This window comes from Anarhichas minor, unplaced genomic scaffold, assembly GCF_050575085.1.
Source record: "Anarhichas minor isolate MPS153535 unplaced genomic scaffold, ASM5057508v1 ptg000021l, whole genome shotgun sequence".
In the NCBI taxonomy this organism is placed as follows: Eukaryota; Metazoa; Chordata; class Actinopteri; order Perciformes; family Anarhichadidae; genus Anarhichas; species Anarhichas minor.
In genome coordinates this window covers 5,015,515-5,037,770 of record NW_027466467.1, presented here as the reverse complement: position 1 = coordinate 5,037,770, position 22,256 = coordinate 5,015,515, and the positions used below count along the sequence as shown (strand labels likewise).

The 22,256-nt window shown below is 42.9% G+C and overlaps 1 protein-coding gene across 1 annotated transcript in view; it reads right to left on the bottom strand.

The window, feature by feature from the left end:
• The window catches only part of cntn3b (contactin 3b), a 38,628-nt gene extending 17,027 nt beyond the window's left edge, over positions 1-21,601 (bottom strand). Inside the window, exons 1-8 of the mRNA XM_076096263.1 lie at positions 21,547-21,601; positions 19,240-19,375; positions 10,081-10,256; positions 6,068-6,166; positions 3,090-3,293; positions 1,923-2,025; positions 1,383-1,567; positions 842-978 (exon numbers count right to left, since the gene is read on the bottom strand). Coding sequence (XP_075952378.1) covers positions 842-978; positions 1,383-1,567; positions 1,923-2,025; positions 3,090-3,293; positions 6,068-6,166; positions 10,081-10,256; positions 19,240-19,375; positions 21,547-21,601 — 1,095 coding nt within the window. The remainder of the gene's footprint in view (positions 1-841; positions 979-1,382; positions 1,568-1,922; positions 2,026-3,089; positions 3,294-6,067; positions 6,167-10,080; positions 10,257-19,239; positions 19,376-21,546) is intronic.
• Between the last annotated feature and the right edge of the window lie 655 nt (positions 21,602-22,256).

Sequence of the window (22,256 nt, the reverse complement as noted above, 5' to 3'; positions counted from 1 at the left end):
TATTTGCCGCGGTTGCTCAGCTGGAAACACTATGATGACAGCTCGGATGATGACTTGGATTGATTTTTAACCCAATGAGCTAGTCAGACATCCTCAAGGCTGCAGGGGGAGGGGCTTCTCTCAGTGCTATCTTAATTACAGACACATTTGGAAAGCTGGAGCTCAGTGAAATAGAACACATTAGTGAGGTACAAAGTCACCTTATAACATAAACAATGCCAGCCGTCACTGTGAATCTATTTGTAGCATGTTTCCACTGATAATTACATTCCACATTATTTTGCTTGGCTTTGGCATGATGGGTGAAATAGGTGGGTGCGAGGGGAGATTGGGAGTTAGGTAAAACCATGAGGGCCATTTTCTTAATTACACTTTCTGTTCAGACAGAGAGTGAATTTTCACCTCGGTAACATAAAAAGTGATTTAAAAATGAATTAGTGAATGCTCGTTAATATCAAGTATAAATGCAAAGGCCCTTGGATCAGATGTAGCTATCCACATGATATATTTAGACACAGATACCAGGTGTGCCTGTCTGCCCCATTATGAAAGCACAGTACTAAATCGCTGGAGCACCCCTTGAATTTCACGAACGGTAGTTCTATCTAGTAAGTGGAAAATGGATGAGAGGTTGATTCTCGTCATCAAAAGCCAGTTCTGATACAGATAATGCTTTCGTCCTGAGCAGGGTACGTTCACAATTCATCTTTTAAACTGTTTCTGTACATTTTTGATTCAGCGTAACCAACCGGACCGGAAACATCTGCTTTTATTGCGTTGCCGCACGCATTTATTCCGCTGTTTTCCTTTAGTTTGTCTAAAGTCCAACACATCTCCATACCTCAGCCGTCACCTGCTCCCCATTCTTCAGCCAGCTGTAGGACGGTTTGGTCTTTCCGTTGGCCTTGCACTCCCAGAAGAGGTTATCCTCGATGGACAGCGCCGTGTCCGTCATTGTCTGGACCCAGTGAGGTTTAGCTTGGAATAAATGAGAGGATTACCTTCAAACATGTGTTTTAATTATAAAGGCGGAGGATTAGCAAAGGGTGGTATCAGAAATCCCGAGGCCGTTGAAGCAGGGTTGCATTAGATCATCAAAGTTTAAAGTGGATTATCAGCATAATGAGATTTGAATATCGACTGGGAATTTGGCATCTTTACAATAACATTCACTTTTTACGTTTTCAAGGATGGATCCAAAGCCTGTACTTTAATTTCATGGTGACATTGTTTCCCCACACGTTGTAGACAAATAGGCTTCCTGTCAAAAGAACGAGATTAAAGCAGCTGGTCACATGCATGTTTCCTGTGCACATGCAGAGACACATTCGCTCCCGCGTCGTCTCCCTGCATCCCCCGTCAATTTGAAACGGTTCACTCACCATGGAATGAAAGACGACCCCGCGCTGCATTTTTGCCGCGCCGATTCTCCGCCATACACTCGTACGTCCCCGCGTCTTCTTGCTGGAAGTTGGGAATTTCAAGGACGGCGTTTGAATTCTTCATTTTCACTTTGCTGGGGAAAGGGATGCCGCTGGTTCTCCTCCAGCTTATTTCTGGGACGGGGCTGCAGAAAGACAGACACGGAAAAGTTCCCGTGGTGGCGACTGTCACTCCCAGTGATCAAAGTTTGATTAAGCACAGAAGAGAAGCAGTTGAAGCTAGAGCCTTGTGAGTTATTGTTTCCTGCAAATCAAACTGTGATTGCCCTGATTTCAGAAGCTGTTAAAAAGAACTTTGTATTCTATTCCCTTGTCTTGTCATGTTGCGGCCCTTGCTCTCCATGGATTGATGAATCCAAGAGTGAGTAATGTTACGCTCGTGCATCCCTAAATCATCTTGAGTAGCACTAATTCATGCACGAACGAGCCTAAGGATTATGTCACACACACACACACACACACACAATGAGGCGGACTTACTTTCCCAGAGCGAAACATTCCAGTTTCACCACCGATTCCTTCGGAGCTGGAACTGAATCAGTGAAATGAACTTCTATTTTGGGTTCATATTCGCCCATTACTCCTGCGAAAGTGAGACAATGGATGAGAAGCTTTTTACATCAATGATTAACAGTTCACCTATTATACAAGTGTTGGATCAAATAGAGAGCAGTAACGCAGTGACAAAGCTCACTAAAAAAGTCTCTACGCCGGCATGTAGAGCAAAAGTGACCGCTGAAGGATTGGTGAGGAGGTGGCTTATAAAAGATTCAGAGAACACATCAGGGAAAAGACCCTCTTTGAAGAGATTCATCACCTGTGGCAATGTGACTTCATTTATGACTTTATTTATATTCACTGGAGCGAGTCAAAGATGTCTTCACAGCGATGGTAGTATGCCCCTTGCGATTTCCAAGCACAAACAGTCTGGAAGCAAGAGCTGATTTGGGGACCTGTGCATGTTATCAGACTAAAGGTCACTGAAGACGCTGAAAAGTAAGTGTTCGCATGTCACCCCCAGCGTGTAAATACTCCACTAAGGGCAGGTGAGAGTTGAGGAGGATGGGTCAAACTAAAAATAAACTTTAACCCAGGAGACCACTGTTCGTGTCCCGTGTAAAACCGAAAGTAAACGTTGACTTATCACTTTGTGGTTACGCTTGTTACGTAACGTTTTGTAAGAAAGTGCCGAAAAATATTTCACATAATTTAAGTGACTGTATATGAGAAGCAGGCCACACCATCTTGTTTAAGGTGATATGAAATGCTGTGGCTCAAATTGACCAGTCCAACATTCATAGCTGGGAAGCAGTCCTGTCCTGTCAGCATGTTCAGCTAACGTTAACGTGAGATCAGGCAGCTTAAGTGCAGAGCTGTCGACGGTATGATTAGATGTCAACAGTCCAATATCAAAGCATTGGCAGATGTGACTTCTTATATTGTGGTATATTTAAATATGACTAAGTACTGTCAAGTAAGCTCAATCAAAAATAGCCCAGTTTTAATCTAGATGTAATATCAAATTGATGCCTACTGGGCAAAGACCTCTCACAGCCACAAATGGCAACATGCTGACATAAAGATGTAACAACTATGGATTATTTCCAATATCAGTCTCATCAGTTCCCCATAGTTTAAAGAATTTACCGTCACTTCTGAGGACCAGTGGTGTGGGAGAGCTGAGCACCTTCTCCCTCGTCACAGTGTTGTTAACCACACAGGTGTAGTTTCCAACATCTGAGCGCTCCACTTTTGCGATGTACAGGCTGCCGGTCTCCTGAGAGATGAATCGACGATTGTCCTGTTGGACAAAGTACGGGTACTCATTGAAGATCCACGCAAATGTCAGCTCTGGAATGGAAAGGAAAAACAATTAAACCGCCGTCATCGCTCGCTCAAAACTGATTCCACACGAACTGTGTCAGTAACATCGACCTCTACAGCCGGGGCGGCTGAACCAAGAGAAGATACCTCACTGTGGCCTAAATCTTTTAGCATATAACCTCATTTTCCTTCCCTTATCGCAGTTTCCTTGGGAAGATATACCAAGGCATGGCAAATGTAATAGCTATCAGTGCAGAAGCAACGGGAGACCCAGGGAAAGGGAGCGAAACAAAATGGATTACAGCGCGTCAGTGGCCCTCCCCTGACACATGGCCTCCATTCCCCGGGTCCCTCAGTGACTTGGCGGGTTCATGGGCGAGCACGGACGCACGTAGGGATGGATGGATTGACGTTTGGAAGTGGGAACATGTTGTGAAGCCCCATTCACAAGCTGCAGTTCGACCATACGAAAAGAGAAACCTGCCATGGTGAATTACTGTGTCATTTCGAGAAGCGCGCGCTGCACAGATTTGCGAGAGCGAGGAGATGCTCTGTGTAATCCACCACTTTGGAGTTGAGGGGCTCGGAGTCAAAAGGTGCATGCGACAATTGTCAATCATAACCGATCCCGGGGGAGCGGGCCTCACGGCCTTGGATGGGGTCGAGCGTCCGAAGCTGGGAGCAGCGATGCAGATATGATGCTGCTTCTGATTAGGCAAGCAGGAGCCACAAAGTTCAGAGTCAGCATAACCTCCATCTGAACTATGCGGCTGTAATGAGCAGTGAGAATTTTAAGTCAAGTGGACAGTAGAAATACAAGAGATAAGGGCTTTAATGCAACAGAGAAGGTGACTATAAAAGCCCATTGAGTAAACAAATGGCTACGGTGCAGCACAATAGTGGCACAATAACAATTACATGTGACAATTTTATCTTTAATTTATCATATCTGGGTGATGTGATGATTAATGTGGAGGCGGGGGTAAAAGCCTTTTGCAGAATTTAAAGTTGACAAAGTGAAACGAGAGCCGGAGAGGGTTTATAAGTGTTATATAAAGTTCAATGAAGTTCAAGGTTATGAAGCAAATTGATGCTTTCAAAATTCAGAGAGAAAAAAAAAAAAAGAAAAGAGGAGGAAAGGAGAGAATGGTGTGAGGGAAAGAGGAAGAGAAGGAGCAGTAGGGCGAGAACGGAAGAAAGGGACAGCAGACTCTCACTGCTTTACTTTCATTCACTTCTGAAAATGTGAGAAAAAAAAACAACACAATAGCGCCACAGTTACAGCAGCCAACCGCGTATAAGCCCAGGCCTATGTCAGAGGAAAGCTGTCAAACTATATTTCACACAGAGTACTCTGACCCATTATCCCATAGACCAGCTGTACAATTCACTGTTCCATTGTGAAGGAAATTGGTTGTTCCAATGTGCAAGCTACTGTATCAAGAGGGAGACAAGCTAGGCAGCAGCCATTGTCCATATCCTCAGAGAGGTGGGGCTGAGCAGTCTGCTTCTTTATCTCCTACTTGTGGCCCCTCTTATTTAAAGACGACATTTCTCAGTTGAACAATTAAAGCATTTGTTTTGAATGTGTGGTGCATTATTATGAGGCTGCAGCTGATCAGCTTAGCATGAAGACTGGAATCACCAGCCTGGCTCTGTCCGAAGGTAACAACATCCTTCTATCAGTACCTCTAAAACTCACTAGTCGACATATCTTTTGTTTAACCCATGAAAAATAACAAAGTGCAACAAGTTGTACTTTTAAGGCCCACTCAACCCACATTGTTCAAATACTTTGTTTTTGTACGGGTTTAACAAAAGAGACATTACGTGTCAATTAGTGAACTTTAGAGGTGTGCTACGCTATGCTAGAGAGAGGTATCAATCTTCTCATCTAACAAAACGAATAAGCGTATATTCCAAAATGCCAAACTTTTCCTTTGAGACCAATTTTGGGAAACGCACTGCTGCAACTAGTAAAGTGCACTCATTAGATTGCAGATCTCGACCAGGTGTGTCCCCCTCCCAAATAAAGAAGAGTTGAATCTCAATAAGTTGTCCCTCCCGGCTCCCTGACAGTCGAGATGGCGGCGCAGTTAACAAAAACGGGGATTTATTCATGTTGTATTGCCATTAACTCCCATGGATCATAACATATATTGTGTGGAATTAAAAATGAGACCAAACTATTCTATGGATGTCAGTTTTTGAGTCACTACAAATGTCACGATGTGGCCTGCAACGGACTAGGCGGGGCTTGTCTTTAACCTTCTCGATCTAAATGCCTTTTGCTACTGAAGCATCTCTTGTTGATCCCTTGTGGCCCTACCTGACGGTTAAGATGAGTCAATGACGGGATAAAACAGAAAATATATATTTTTTTTTTTCAGAAATTGTGAAGCCCTGCAACCACGACAGGTCCTTGAGCAAACAGTCATGAATATGCACAAAAAAATATAAGGCTGATTAGCTGTGGGCAGACAACCAGACGCATGATCTCCCCACGGGCTTACACCTGGCGGAGTACATTTTAAAAAACAGACAGAATAAGTAAAGGAACACCAAAGTAGGGATTTGCGTAGCAAAAGCATTCAGTATGAAACACATACGGTGATTATTATTAAGAGCATGTGTACTGTACACATAAATGGGTGTAAAAACAGATTAAGTTGGAAGTAAGGGGAGTAATCCTTTATCAAAAGTCGCCATGTAAAAACGGGTAGAGGGAATTATACGACTTGTTATGAGTCATGTTTAAATGAGAGGCACAAAAGCGGCATTCCCAGATAGAGCAAGCTTACCTCCAGAGTGTGCAGGTGGTCCACATAACAGAACCACTCCCTGGCCCTCACGGACGTTGACAGCGCTCCTCACCGTTTGAGTTTTGAAGTTATCAAGATCTAATGAGTCAAATAAAATCGAAATCGAATTAGACTGCAGCTGAAAGAAAAAGTCAAATCATCAACGGCACTGAGCTCAGTATCAGACAGCCAGAAAGTGTGTTTTTTATGTAGTCCATGTTCTCAATTTTCTTTGAAAAGAATAGTGGAAGACTCCAAAACTCACTGTAGTGATTCTCTGAGGCACGTCTGTGATGTTACATTTTGAGCATTGGCACTTTAATAGGGCACCATTGATTGCCCTGGGACACCTTCCGACTGCCTCCGACACTTTCAAAGTCATCTGGGGTGCAGATGAAATAGATGGACCTGACTTGTTGATGCCTAGCCTGCGACACCACACTTTAGCACAGCGAAGAAGAATAGCCTTGAATGGGATAAAATAGGGGGGCAGGGGGGGGCTGAGCGCTGACTGAGCAAACACGGGGATGTGTGCATGACAAATGACAGTTTGCAGTGCCAGCAGCAATAAGTAACATCATTATTAAATGTGGTGTAATCTTGCACTTAAAAACATTAGCCTCCCCATCAATACTCAGCACAATCTGTCCCCTTTGCAAATGAATGAGCAGTCGGTGGCAGACAAAAAAAAAACCCAAACCTGGGATGATAAACCACCCCTGGCTTCATGACTGATGGAGGGAAGCTGCCGCAGTCCGCTCTGTACTCTGTCTGCACCCTCTGGCTAACAGCCTAGAGTAAGCCATCCAAACACAAACAAAAGAAAGTCAGTGTGACCGATAAGGGAAATTAGGGGAAGGAAGATTATGGAGAGAAGTGGGACAGAGTGTTGGTAAGATTAATGAGCAGCTCTCGGATGACCGCAGTGGAATCAAACGGAGCCAAGTCGCGGCAGGACACCGAGGAGGCCACAGGAGGAGACGGCTGACTTCAAAAATACAGACGGGGGCAACTTCCTTCTGATCTCATCAGGCTGTCCATCTCTAAAAGACAGTCACGATATCCCGTTGATTTAAAAAAAGCTCCGGCAAAATAGCAGTTGATCATTTTAACAGCCGCGCTTTTATGGTGAATCAGAGCGCTAACAATAACTACTTAGCGGACGAGGAGAGGATGACTACTTCACCGAGATCGTGCAACATGGCACAGAGGAGTTGAGGAGATGTAGCTGGGCTCGCTGCTGAAGGGGATACACTTCTGTCTTTCCCCGGCCACTGAGCAGAAGAATAATGGGCTTCACTGGAGGGAACTGACCACACACTGTAACTCTGAGAGCTGGAGGCCAAACTCACTGTAGCTGCAGTGATTCCTTTTGTAAGCAGAAACAAAACAAAAAAAAGAATGGCTGGCTGGCTTGGAGATTACAGAGAGCAACCACTACAGCTCGAAGATGATTGGTCTGGGCAATGGCGCCGCCCGTATCCCACGTTATATATATTGTGAACAATAGTGTTCTTGAGCAAAGCTTTGACCTGCTGCAGAGGCCACACGGTGCAGCAGTCATAATGTGTGTTTGCTATTTTTAACAAAACAAATCTGGTTTATTAATTTGTTTGCAGCATTACCTACAGTCTTCATCTCTTATGATAACACTGTGAGGCAATTACTGAGAATTGGGAACGAGACGACATCATTACAACACAAGTGAGCAGTGAGATGATAACAACAGGTTGTACACATACCAACCGGCTATTTAAAGCAGTATTCACTCCTTTTTTTGGCTACTAATGAGCATCTGTTAACACAACACCGACACATTGTCAACTTGTAAAAGCTGATCAGGCGTTTGCGATGGTGTTACGGTGATGAAATGTAAGTCCAATATTCACTCTCTTTTATCTCTGTTTTTGGTCTCCACCAACTCTCCAAGGAGTTATCTGGCTCTTGGGCTTCTATGTTCCGCCATGTTCACCAGCTGGTAGATAACGCTAGCGCTGATGCAGGCAGTGAACACAGCCGACAGTGTGCGCTCCGTAGAGCTGAGGTGCCTAAACTAGCTACCGTATCACCTTGTCTCATGATTAAAGAGAGACTTGACATTGGACAACATCAACATACTTATTACTCAGCAATCAACACTGCATATCTGATATGACAAAACTTGTTTTTTTAGGGTATTTATAGCCAGTGGCACAACTTTTAGATGAATGTCAGTTCTTCTATTTCTGAGATGGCAATGGTCCGGTATCCATCCAACACATTGTTGTCTGGCCTGCCCACCCAACAGGCGTTAGTGCAACTGCACGACCTGCACTGACTATAACCCTGCACGGTTCCAAGCGACCTGCGCCAATAATAGAAGTTGTAGTTAAAACACTGCAGACCAATGATTGGTCAGACAGAATTTCACAAGTGGGACCTGGGACATCCTGCACAAATCCCATTTTTAAATAGTCAAGCTACCATCATGGGCAACCATAATTGTATTATTCAATCGACCCAGACCTTAAAAAATGACAGCCGACAAAATGATGCCGCATAATTGACAAAGTGCAGACGTTCCACTGTTTGGAGATGATGTTGGAATCCTGCCTACACTGAATGGCTACTAGCAGTGGAAAATGAAATAGTACCTGTGAGCTTAAAAAATGAGCTTAATCAAGTAGAGTCGAGTTGAGCCGAACCATGTACTGGAAATAAGGCAAAAATCTTGAAGTTAATTTGCCCCAGTGGCTAATCATGGTACTGCTTGCAAGAAACTGCCACTATGAAATATGATGTTGAGAAGTAACCCTCAACCGTTAACAAGGTAATTATTACCTCTTTTAATTATAAGGTTGTTTTTTCTTAATCATGACATTTATGTAAAGAATCAATATGTTTAGTCTGGACTGAGTAAAGAAACAATAACCTTCTTTTGCGCTAGGCCAACGTTCCCAGATCTCAGCAAACAACTTGATGAGTACGATGTCGCCAAAATAAAACCCAGATTGAATGAAACTAGATGTGTCTTCAAGGCAGTGTGAAAAAGACAAACCCATCAGTTATACAGTTTGCATGCCGATGATGTTGATTGCAATTACGCGTTTCATTCTATGCATTATTTCAGTAGTTTCTTCTTGTGAGCTGTGGGAGGACATGCAAGCTTAAAGCCGCTTGATTTTGAAGGCACGGCATTTCTATCTCAGGGCAGTGGCTTCATTACACGGAAAAGCACAGTATCAGCCATGCTGATCTCCTAGACCTCCCTTGCTGCACATTAGGCAAGACAATAAATGTCAAGCAGCTCTGCTCTTCACCCGGTCCCCACAAGTAAGATTCATTGCTGGCTGTAGGGATAATGGCAGTCCATCTCCTGAGAGGAAGTGAAATGCTCTCTATCCTTGGGACATGATCAATAGTCAGCAGGCTTGATCAAGAGAGGAGAGGTGCCTCAACGGTGCCTGTCTGGGAAGTACTGTAGGACCACACGCTACAGCATCACTTTCCAACCCGGGCCTTTTTTGTGTTTTGAGCGGCAGCCTGACAGAGCGGCACACAGCCTGTCACTGATCCACTCGCAATCTGCTGTATGTATAATGCATAAGGAAGTGGCTGGTGATTACAGAGATGCGAACACTTCTTAAGCATAATTTGTGTTCGTCTCCTTTAAGGTCTGGATCACAGGGGCTGGCCCGTCAATTTCGGACTGAGCATAGATGCTGTCACGAGTTGGAAACGCTAATGAGAATCAATGGAGTTCAGAGGAAGTCAGAAGCTGCCTCACCCACTGTGAGTGTTTGTTGCATCTGACGTTTCATTCGATTACCATCTCCCCTTTCGAAAAAATCTATTCTCAGGCAATCTAAATGAGAAATCGGCATAGTGAAGGAAAAAAAAAAAGAAGGCGGCCTGGGCCACAACCATGTTACACACGTCCGACTGATAAACAGCAGATACAAAGCGATGCCAGGATGTCATAACTGTGTCAGAGTCACGCCAGAAAATGTGTTAGCAATCGTAGGATCACTTACATGCAAATTGCAGGCTGGCTCTGCGGCCGAGGATGGACCCCCACGTGTTGAAGGCCGTACACTGGTATACCCCGGTGTCTTGGTCCTTGTCCAGGTTGCTAATGATCAGGCTGCCCCCAGACATGTGACGCCGGTAGTCATTCCCCAGATCAATGAGTGTTCCGTTTAGTGACCATCTGGAAAAACGCAAACACAATCAGTGGCTGAGCCCCCTGGAGATGCACGCTCACAGTGTTTATCACAGAGATCGATTGGATCGGTCGCATCATGCTGAGGAGATAAAAGGTGAGTAATAGGAGTAGCATTCTGTATTGTTAGCAGATAAATTGGGATGTTGTAAATATCTCTTATTGCAATTTAGGAAGAAAGAAAAACAATTCTTAATTTTGAGAACAGCAACGGGTCCCAGTTTTCAACAGTTTGACTTCATACATTCATTTTGTTTTCTAATTTTGTCGGCTAAATTCCAAAACTGAGCAAAGCTTCTGTGGCGAGTATTGATTTTTCCCCCACTTGCACGGTGAAGTGGGTTTTATTTCATTCCCGTTTTAATTACCTCCAAGGAGATTATGTTCTAGGTCCAGGTTGTACATGTGCTAGCAGAATATTTGAAAAAAGTTTAAAATTTCTATTGACATTTGGTGGAAATTTAGATCATGGCTGAAGGCATATGTGCTTATGTAAGTATAAGAAAACCCAAAATGATGCATCATAGCATGTGAGGGAGCACTTTACATTTTTTTTTCTGTTTTTTGCCACATTAGAGGAATCGCATTGTAGATCTGTTTGTCCTTCACACTTTGACAGAACGTCTGAACAACTATGGTGATCCCTTGAATTGTATTTGAGCGCCATGAGGTTGATGGTTTAGAGTGAAATATCCCAACAAATATTGAATGGATTACCAAAACATATTCTGTGCTGACATTCATGTTCCTCAGAGGATGTGTCCTAATGCCTACGGTTATCCCCTGGCTTTTATCTGAGCGCTACCATGAGGTTGATGGTTTAGAGTGAAATATCACAACAACTGTTGGGTGGATTGCCATTAAAGTTGGCACATATATTAATGCCGTCCAGATGATGAATCCCAATGACTTTGCTTATCCTCTGACTTTTTACGCCATCGTGAGGTTCAAAATTGTGGTTTTCAGTGTAATCTCTCGACAATAATTGGATGGATTGACATGGGATTTGATAACCACATTCCTACCAAACTGAGAATGAATTGTGATAACTTTGTTGATCACGTGACATTTCAAATCTAAATTTCACTTTGTCCAACAACTTTGGTTCATGAAATACCTGCAAAACGAATGACATTCCCGTCAGCATCAGCTGTATTTTGTGTTTAATGCCAATTAGCAAAAGTTACCGCGATCACACAGATAATAGATTCAGGAAAAACGAACAATATGACAATTTATTAATACTCAAAATATTACGTAGGTGAAAGTGTTCTGTCACTGTTCCATTATTACATATTATACTATAGTATTATCATTATTGATGCAGTAATGTTTCAGCTGGCTGGGGTGGAGCTAACACACTAAACTAACATGGTTAACATGGCAAACATTACACCTGCTAAACATCAGCATATTAGCATTTTCCTTATGAGCATGTTAGCATGCTGACGTTAGCATTTAGCTCAAGCGCCACTGTGCCAAAATACAGCCTAACAGCGCTGCTAGCATGGCTGTAGACTCGAAAACTTGTTACTATTTATTCATGAATCCCTGCACTTACTGAAATAAAAAATATGCCATGATTCATGAGCATGATTGTATATTTCTCTGCACATTTTGATACAGATTAAAAATGCCTTAACACTTTTGTGTTTTTGACATTAGAAATCTGAAAGGCTGTGCAGCCCTGTCAGAGTTATGTGCTCTCTGAGTGCTTTCTAATTAGTTCATGTTTGTGCTTTTGTGTCTCTGACTTATTGCTTTCTGACACCTTCACATTGCATTGTCTTCAGACCATTCCCTCCAAAGAAAGGTCACGAGATACTTTGTCATGCAAACTCAGTTCAGGAAGTGACAGCTATTAATCACCACGACCAACAGAGACAAAACACTGAACAATGTTCTTGCTGAACAATGAAAACGCCTCAGACGTTATTCACCCAAATCTACAGTCTGCCGGGCGTGACAGCCTCATATTTGACGGAGATGCAAACTGAGTGATACCTATCGGAGCACGGAGGGTGACAGGACTTTATATCAGAACATTAGCACCGATGAAAAATGACTTTTCCCACATCCTTATAGAATTTGAGAAACAAAGAATTATTACAAGTCCGCCTTTGTGACAAGACTGTGAAATGACAATTCAAATGAAGAGAAAAAAATAAATCAATATCATTTTCTTCCCCTCCCAGGCAAACTAACGGGCTGTTAGAATGATGCTGCATGCAGTCTTAAAGCCAGTCATGGCTCTCCCCAGTCTCCCGCCTGACAGACTACAAAAGACGAAGCTGTCTTTCATCTTGTAGCCTGCATTATTCATCTAACAGTCTGAGCCAGTCACTTAATCTGACTGATTTTATCACTGTTCCAACAATGATATTACTTATGTACAATACTCGTCATGGCAAAGCTCATGTTTCTAAGAATATGCCGTATATATGAAAACACAATCTCTGATACGCACTGTGAACGTTCTGTTTGTAAAACACTTTACGATTACATTTTAAGTGATTTCCTGATGAAGTCCTGGTGTTTCTCCATTTGAATTCTCCTTTCCCTTCTTTGTTCGTGCCAATGGGAGGATTATTGTGTGTGCAGGAGGAAGAGGAGGTTAAATGGAAAAGGATGGGAAGCTAGTTAGACTTGCAGCCACCCAGCATGATTGAACCTAATGGGGGAGGAAGGTGGGTAGCCTGGACAGATCACACACACCCCCGGAGCAGACAGCTGGTGGGGTGTGATGGTGTTGTGTCTCTGCGTAGCAGACACAATCAGTACGCCACCTACCTACTCTTGCTGCAGAAAAAAAACCACCTGAGACAGGCTCTGTTATTTGAAGACACCGGACAGATTTAAAGGTGTAGAGAAAGATCGAGGAGTAATGAGAGGTAAAGCAGATGGCCTTCGTGGGTAACTGGACTATTTTAAATACGATTCTGACATTGCAACCGCAGCTTTGTCACTACGAGACAGTTGTGAACAAAATAATGAACTGGCGCTTGCATTTTTTCCACATGGTGACAGTGAGAGGCAAGTGAAAAAGAAATGTGAGCGTTCACACTCGGAAAAAAGGTGAAGAAACATCAGCACAACACAGCATCTTTATAAACCCAGCTGGGCTGTTATCTTTTAACACCAACGGGATGAAACAGAAAACACTAAAGAGAAACGCAACCCTCTCTTAATGGAGCGCTCTTTCACTTCTGGTTGGCAGACTGTTTGAATTTGGTGCATATTTGCAGCTGCCTCCTCCAATGTTTCCCCACCAGCTGTAAAACCCAGCACTGGGATTTCTGCTGCAGACCTACTTTAGTAATAAGCCAACAGCTAAAGTTGGTGAGTCATTTTTAATTATAATAAGCCATTAATGGGGAACAACAAACCATCGAGTCCACAGCTATAGATGTTAGTAAGTGATTCATGAAGGCTTCTTACGCTAGTGTGCAGTAGTGAATTAATTTAAGTTGTTAATAAAAACATTTAAAATAGTTTTGATGAATTAAGGAGCATTTTTCAAAAACTGGCAACCAGCAGGTTGGTGAGAGACCGTTCTTGGCTGTGCTGCGGCGTGTCTGGTAGGATGACAGGCATTGTCAAGAGTGCGGCAACCAGCTCTGGCGGCAACGCGACGACCAGACGACATTTCTGTTTTTTGAAAATACTATTTTCTTCTGAAATACTGTATATTTTCAGCTCTTCAGTCCTCAAAAAGTGAATGAAACAAACTTCTCACAATGTCCATACTGAGTCCATTACCTGTGATGATCACCGACACTTTTTGTTTAAAGGGGTTGCACGACATCATAGCAACATTTGTCCTTTGTTTGTATCCTCCATTTACAATTCCCTCTCAAACCTGCATTGGTTACACAGAGAGGTGAGGCAGGCAGAGCAGAGCTCTTAGCGTTAGCGCCGAGCTGAATCTAACACCACGTCAGGTGCAGAGGAGCTTATACAGTAAGTCCAACGGACTCCAGGAGAACAGTGCTGTGTGCTGCAGGGCGCTGGCTGATCTGAGCATGCTCTGAATGAACTCCCTGTGACCTTGAGGTTCACATCAATTTTGCATGAGGTCTACTCATCAAATAGACTGGGGATTGCGCTGCAGCACTGGCTCACCTGCCTTTTCCTCCAGGCCAGACACCCACAGAGACGGCAGTGACCACACAGACCGCATACTGTTTGCACACGCGCACGAGCACGAGCAGAGCTTGGAGCTGATAATGGAAAGTCAACTGCAGACCAGGGTACTCCCTGCCATTGTGTTGAGTCGATTATTGCTGCTGCTTTTTAAAATAAATGGATGTTCATTTGGCTTTCAAGCCAAATGTAACAAGATGAATATTCTTTGAGAACCACCCTGTATCAAGGTGAATGTTTTTTGTGTGTGTGTCTGTGTGTATCAGCTTAAAAAAAGCCATATGGAGTTACTGAAATATTAACAGTAATATAGTACATGTGCACACACACATATGCACATATTCATAAACCCTTACCAGCAGATACAATACCATTTACAATCACAATTTACAGCCTCGATAAAAGTCAAATAAGCAAATAAAAGCAAATTCATCAAGCAGAGACTCAAACTCAAACTCAAAGTCCGTATATCTGTCCTTATTAAAGACCACAGGCCGGCCTTCATCCAATTGATGCCATTGGTTTTTAAATAATCTCGTACGCCCGAGGGTTCATAGGATTAAAAGGACAACCCTCCAAAAGATAAAAATCGATACCCTCCGAAACAATTTCTAGATCCGGCCCTGTTATCTGGCTCTATGCTGCAAAACCATCTTCTAATCACCCTCCCAGTTCTATTTATGTTCCTGTTACCCTGAACCGACCCGTAAACAAAGGTAGAGTCATACATCTGCCCGAAGTCACATTACATGATGGCAGACACCAGCCAGAGCACTTTTTTATTCCCCCTTTCCAATCACTGCTGTGCCCTTGATCCTGTGTTGCAGCAGATTCATAGTAAACACAGTGACAGGTGTATTCATAAAGCACCGCTCTCAGCCCTGGAGTGTGCTCTGGCGCTACACTGGACTATTTGTCAACTGGAGAACTGTCAGGGCTCCCTGTTCATATATTCATGGCGCTGGCGAGCAGGGCGAGGCGGAAGGGAGAGTCGATGTGATGGAAACACAATCGGACCATACAAAGCTCACTAGCAAGAGCTATTAGCTTAAACACAAGCGACAACCTGGTATTCTCACTTCTATCGTACGTGCTCTCTCTACTCTGGCGTTCAAACCAACGAGACGGGATTTTCAAACTTGTCAAGCAGCATATTAAATGTCAGTATATCACAGGAGCAGTTATGTGAGACATTTTCTGGTTTACATTTTAGATTGTCTCTGACACAGTCACTGGTCATGATTTAAAGGTTGGTGGTATTAAATGTTTTCATTTTGTTATTACCGTCGATCAATCTGTAAAATAGAAGCTCAACAATGAATTCATCCCACTAACACGTCATTTGTTGTGTTGACACATTTGAGCGTGTCTAAATTGCTCTGCGCTCGAGCTTCGTTGTTAGAGCACACATCAGTGAGTCACTCCCTTTCACTGGAGGGCATGTTCCTCCATTATTTTGAACGTGAGTGCCGCAGTTTATTTTGACTCGACCCATCCGCCGCTGAAAATAGTCCCCAGCAAATGCACTATTTACTCCCGTTTGTGATATGCTAAGCTGTTTTGGGGGAAATTTCTGAGTCCTTTCTTTTATTAACAAATTAAACTAACTATTTGTGAGCGGTTTAAAAAAAATAATTCGATGGAACCAATGGGCTTGGAGGTGAGAGCCACACAGGGAAGAGAAATCAGCAGACTAATGTTCTGTTAAAATGATTGACTGAATAAACCCAGCCTTATTCTTTATATTTATTCTATTAATATATATCTTTATTTTGGATTAAAATAAAAACATGTATTTCTGTTTTTTCCTCTTTACGTGTAAAGAAATACTGCCTGTTAATGTGTGGTGATCTATATTATATACATAATATAAATAAACAACTTCTGCAACTGTTCCTGGTATTACCACTATTCAATGGTTCATTGCAGCTGTGCTGGAAATCCAATACATTTGGTGTATTTGTCCACTGTCAACTGGATTCAAATAATATCTGACTGATAATTTCAATATTTCATCTACATTTCATCACTGGAGCATATGCAGGAAAGCTGAAACACCCTATTGTGGGAGAACTGATACCTTCAATGCTCCGTGGCTCCCTGACAAAGGGTTAACATCTTCTTCTTCTCTGACAAATTCAATATTGTGTGACCTAATTTATTTTGCTATGGCTATTAAACCAAATGGATGAATTTTTCTTAATAGCTGCAGTAACTGAGGAAATTAAGTGTGCAGCTCCGAATGTAATATCCTCTCTCGCTTGGCATATCTAATTATACAAATACTTTTCATCTGCAGGGTTTTAGGCCGATAGTTTGCCGTCTCTGGTGAAAGTCAGAGAGTGACCACTTCCTGAAGGCAGTCATTTGTTTTCAGTCTGCACAGGAACATTTAGAAGTTCTAATTTCAGTGTTGGGGAAATAAATTGCCAAGAATTTACGCTTTCTATTTTATCATCAGGACAAAAGAAAGTCCTCTCTCCGCCCGAAGGGAAACAAGCCAAGGACGATCAGCGTCAGAAAAAATGATGCAACCCAAATCAAGCTCCAAAAAAAAGAAAAGACTCCCTCCTCAAAGTAAGATTAAGGGGCGAAATCGTGTGTCTTTAAAAGCATTACCAGAACTGTCAATCCACAGTGGTGACTCGGCTCACTGAGACGTCAATTCTTCCTTTTAAACCTGGTTTCAGATATTATTATTTTTTTATTCATAACTGACTCCAAACAGTGGATCTACTGACCTAGATGAATATCGCCAGAGCGAGATGTGCGCACCAAACAGAAGCTGAGTGTTCCCAAATGGTGGAAAGTTAGTGAACTCCAGGTAGGGTACATTAAAAATTGACATAGTAAGAGGGGAGAGTCTCACAAGGTTCACAAGAGAAGCAGGATGAAGTGGAACAAAAGCTTGACATAAGATCAGAGTAATATAAAATGTATACTCAGCACCAGATCTCTTTGAAAGGATGGAGTATATTTTGTAGTGTGTTTTAACTTAAATCGAAAAACAAATGTAAAGGTTGTAATAAACAGCCTGGACTGCTTCACATTATTTGAAATTTAAAATCAAAGAACTTGACGCTGCATCACGTTGTTTGTTTGTCTGTTTTTGACCACTTGGGGTTAACTCCGGGACAAGCTGAAAAAACAACACACGTTTGACAAATCATCGCCTTGTGAAGTTGATGTACCATAGGTCCCAGCGATCAGGGCTCGAGACTAGCGGCGTACCGCCGTCGGGGACGAGGGAACATTTTCCTGATAATACTATATTGTGAATGTCAAATCTATGTTGAAATTTATAAGGAGGAGAGCTAATTAACGTTAGCTGGTAGCAGCCGATGAGCAGTAGCACAGTCCTGCTTTGCTAACAGCTAACGTGAAAGGAGGTTGCATTGAGTTACATTATGATCAAGCTCTATTTAGTAAAAAAATGTCATCTTGTAAGGTTTAGTTTTGGGCAAGAAACTTGAGGCAGATCACTTGTTTTAGTTTTTTAGTAGTCAGGTTACAGGAACACTCCAAATGAATGCATATGCTCGTGGCATGTGGAAGCAATAGTTTGCTAATATATTGGCTACTGTAGAAAATCAAGTTTACTGAATTTTGGCATCGATTTGGTACCGAAGTATCGGTTCTTGTGACATCCTTGGACCTGACCATTCTAAGTTTAGTAATTAACCATCCTTTTGGCTTTGTTTTGGTCTCCACCTCCTCCTGTTAAATATATTTGGCACTTAACTGCTAAATCCTCCCAACGGTTAATTTAAGTCAAAGCAATTTGAGCCACTACCAGAAATGTATAAAAGAGACTTTAACATCCGTACAGCATACAACACCCTCTGTCCTTAGAGACCTGATTTAGGAGGAGGGAATACGTCCATTAATCAGAGCTGTATCGTAAACACTCTGCCCTCTCCTGCACAAAGAACCCAACACAGAAAACCTCTCGCACAACACAAGTGAACATCGGAAGTCTTTAAGGGTGAAATAATGCATTTGATGGTCTCGACTTCTATTTCGACTGACTATCCGGTTGCACAACCATGATACACACCCCCCCCCCGCCCCTGCTGCTGGGCCTGGACCATGTTTTCAGCGCAGACACATAATAGGAAATGTAAGCATTTAACAGAATGTCACTCACAAGGTTATTGCCTCTCTTCCCTGCTTGCTGTGCATCTACATGGTGCTGACCAAGCTCTGAAACACAATCCACCACAAAAAAAACAACAACAAAAAAAAACACCACCAGCTGCCGTTTTTTCGGGGCAGGCTCCACTTCACTGCCAGGGAATAGCCGGGGAGATATCAAAGGATCCGAGGTGCAAATGAGTCGCTGGAATCTCCTTTTCTCTCCTGATGATTTCTTAAGCCGTGCACCATATCATAAATCATCAGCCGTGCTGTGGCTTAAATCTTATCATTAATAAAGTTAACCTCGCTCGTATCTGGGGTGTTGGCATATTCATCAACCACAGTGGCCTCGACTCTGACTCTACATCATATCCTCGGCTCAGATAGATAAGCTTTTTTTCAATTAGAAATGGATGCTCAATTAAGCAGCAGCTCTTTGAAGCCTGTCTTTTTGTTGGATGGTGCGTAATCTCTCTCGAGCATTTATGTCCAGAAAACGTTGTTCTTTGACGAATCAATAGCAATCAACGCTATCGGTACCCTCTTTGATTTCCCGCGGAAGCGAGCAAACGGAGATTCACAAGCAATTAGGCAGCAACGAGTTTGCGGCGTGCGATGCGGAGATGCCGCGCGTGGACGGCCGAGCCGAGGGAGGCTCGTGGGGAAATGCAACTTTGATGTGGTAGTTTACCTGTACTGCGGGGGAGGGCTCCCTTCTGCCTCGCACGTGATGGTGGCCTGCTGGTCCGGGGAGTTGATCGGTAAAATGAGGTCACTCGGCTCCGTCCTCCATCTTGGCCCTTGAAATATGACATCCTCTGTACAGGCTGGGGAAGGGGAAAGGGGAGAAAGTCTATCATAGTACAAGCCAGAGAAATTGTCTCTTTGACCTTAAGAGAAAATACTGGGAGAACACAGCCAAAGCTCAGACCCTGTGAGGACAAATAGTTAATCTTGCTGAAATACAGCAATGTTCTGACACTCAGTGTACATGACTTTTTCAATATACTGTGTACACATATATATAAAAAGCAAAGAAATGCATTAGGACAATCCTTGAGAAGTGTTGTGTGCGCCCTTTCTATATCTCGCGTTAAGAAGAGCAAATCCCACGTACCCTTGTTGGGCATTAACTGCTATTGCCGACTCATTTAGTATTTGACACTTGGAATAGTGACGAAAAAAAAAAAAACACTGACCATGGCGCTTATGAGTATTCACTCCAATTTTGCATGCTGGACCTGTTTTCTATTCCTTTATCATGCTAAATCATCACATTGTTGCTACTGTCCAGTATAATTAATCTCCCTGCTTCAAAACTCCCGTGTAAAAAAATGCAAGTAAATACAAATACAGCAAACGTGTCATAAAATATAAATGATTACTGTGTGAATATTTAGCTGGCTAGGGGGTTTGGGTGAGTTTAACGCAGTTGCACAGAGCTCAAATAGACAAGTGTTAGTGATACAACTAACCTGAGGTGACAACATCATAATAATAATAGCTGAGGACTTCAGTTGAGACAATATTTGACCACCGGAGTAGGAAGCTTTAATATTTTAATATAGTTCCACAATAATTAATGTTTCCCTGCAAGTGACAGGGTTGATAAATATAGCAGAGTGGTCTATTTTCAGAACGTCTATGTCATACTCCGCTTGCACCGGTTAATTGAGGCCATAAGGATGCACTCATCTGCCAGCAGCTTAAAAGGAAAGGATGTGGAACACAGTCTGGTACTAAATGAAAGCAGAGTCAACAGACGGCCGGAGTAGGCCCGATTAATATCCTACTGCTAACAGATTGCAGCATATAGCTGCTCTACACGTGGTTTTAACCGGTAATAATACGTCAGGGAATCGACACATAGTTCGTCGCGTGATAGACGGAGGGAACAAGACGTGACAACGAATCACTGCAACTCGTCTTGGAATTAGATTCAAACCAAACTACTGCAAAGTTTAACTTTGGGATGAATCTGAAACTGTCACATTTCAAAAACAGAGTGGAACGACCCATTCATAAATGATTGAACACCTATAGCATCACACACATCACCATGTATTCACCTCACAGCTTGGTTTAACAAGCTCTCCCTAATGCGAGTTGGAGTAAAATGCCGTGCAGGCTAACATCCGAGGTGTCGGAGTGTTTTGTGAGTATATAGAGCCAGACAGCGTGTCACTTCAGATGTCATAATGATTGTTATCAGCTGTCGTGATTTTGTCAAGGGGTTTCCATCACAACACTGAATAACAACTAGCACCTATATCCCGAGGCTCTGTTAAAAAACACTTGTCCGCTAGGAAGGTGAGAATGCTTGGATCTGGCTCCCTTGAGTACTGGGGGCGTGAATTACCCATGAGCCAATTTGAATAACATTCATTGGGATTTACAATGTCATTCGAACAAGGGTTGACATTCTGCTGGAGTGTCTGTGCTTCTCAAATCCCGGGTGGCCACACAAGGGCAGAATGAGGCGCGGCGGTAAGTAGATTGTGCAAAAATGTGTGTGTGGAGGGGGGGCTGGATTCATTGCGTGGATCCCGATAATGATCTAGACGGGTCATAAACAGGGACGGGGATCAGACTCCCGGTTGTGGCTGACAGTGTGCTGTAAGCGTGCGGTGAAGGGCATCGTGCTGGGTACGGTGTGCATGTAATGACTGCAACTTCATCAGTGTAACCTTTTTTTTGGTGGAGAAGAAGGTTTTTTTTTTTTCTATCCGAGGTTATTTACAACTGTTCTGATTCTATCTCTTCCTCGCGAATGGATGAAACTCCATATTCCATACAAACACTGCTCCCTAAGAATGAAATGCTATTCATAACTTCTAACCTTACAGACATGCATTTCCGCCCGTGAGCGGAAAAGCATGTCTGTAACATCATCCCGTAATGAATATGCATTGGAAAACACAAAGGTTATTAGCAAAAATGTTGCCATGACATAAACAAATGCAGTCTCAAACATAATACGTGTAAAAGAACGTCTTACCTGCAAGGCATCCAGCGATTGATAGCAGAACAATTTGTTTCCACGGTAACATCATCTTTAGTTGCCGAGGGCTAATAAGACTCTCATCCAGTTGCTTGTGAACGCTCTCCCTTGAATACAGGAATTTTAATCTGAAGGGAAAGTAATTATGCATGTGATTAAAATATGACATTTTGAGCCAGATACGACAAGCATTCATCAGCAAAAATAAAACACAAAACATGATTATAGCTCTGCTAAGTTACATAATTGGTTCGTTTCATCCGGGAGATGCTGTAAGTGCAGAGAAAGTAAAGAAGGGGGGGGGGGGGGGGGGGCAGCAGCAGAGAGAGAACTTGAGGGTACAAGCCGGCGGTGCGATTTTTCAGGTGGCACAGAAGAAGAAACAGCTGCTAAATGGCTGTGTTGTCATCCCGCCTAACAAGCTCAACGCAGCTTTAAAGAGGAGTGGGGAAGGAAATGATTGACCTCGAAAGGAATACTTCTCTTTTCCCATTTGACTATTAATAGGAGCTGGCAGACTGTGTACCAGCAATCCACAAAATGACCCTTCATGCATTAACAAAGCAAACCGACTCCTTTTATTGGTATATAAATGCATCGACAGAGGATAAAAGAAAGCGGCATATAAACCAACACGAATGGTACATCTCACTGTAAGCGATATATACTGTCATTTGTCAGCCTATACCTTTTCTACCAAGCAATTT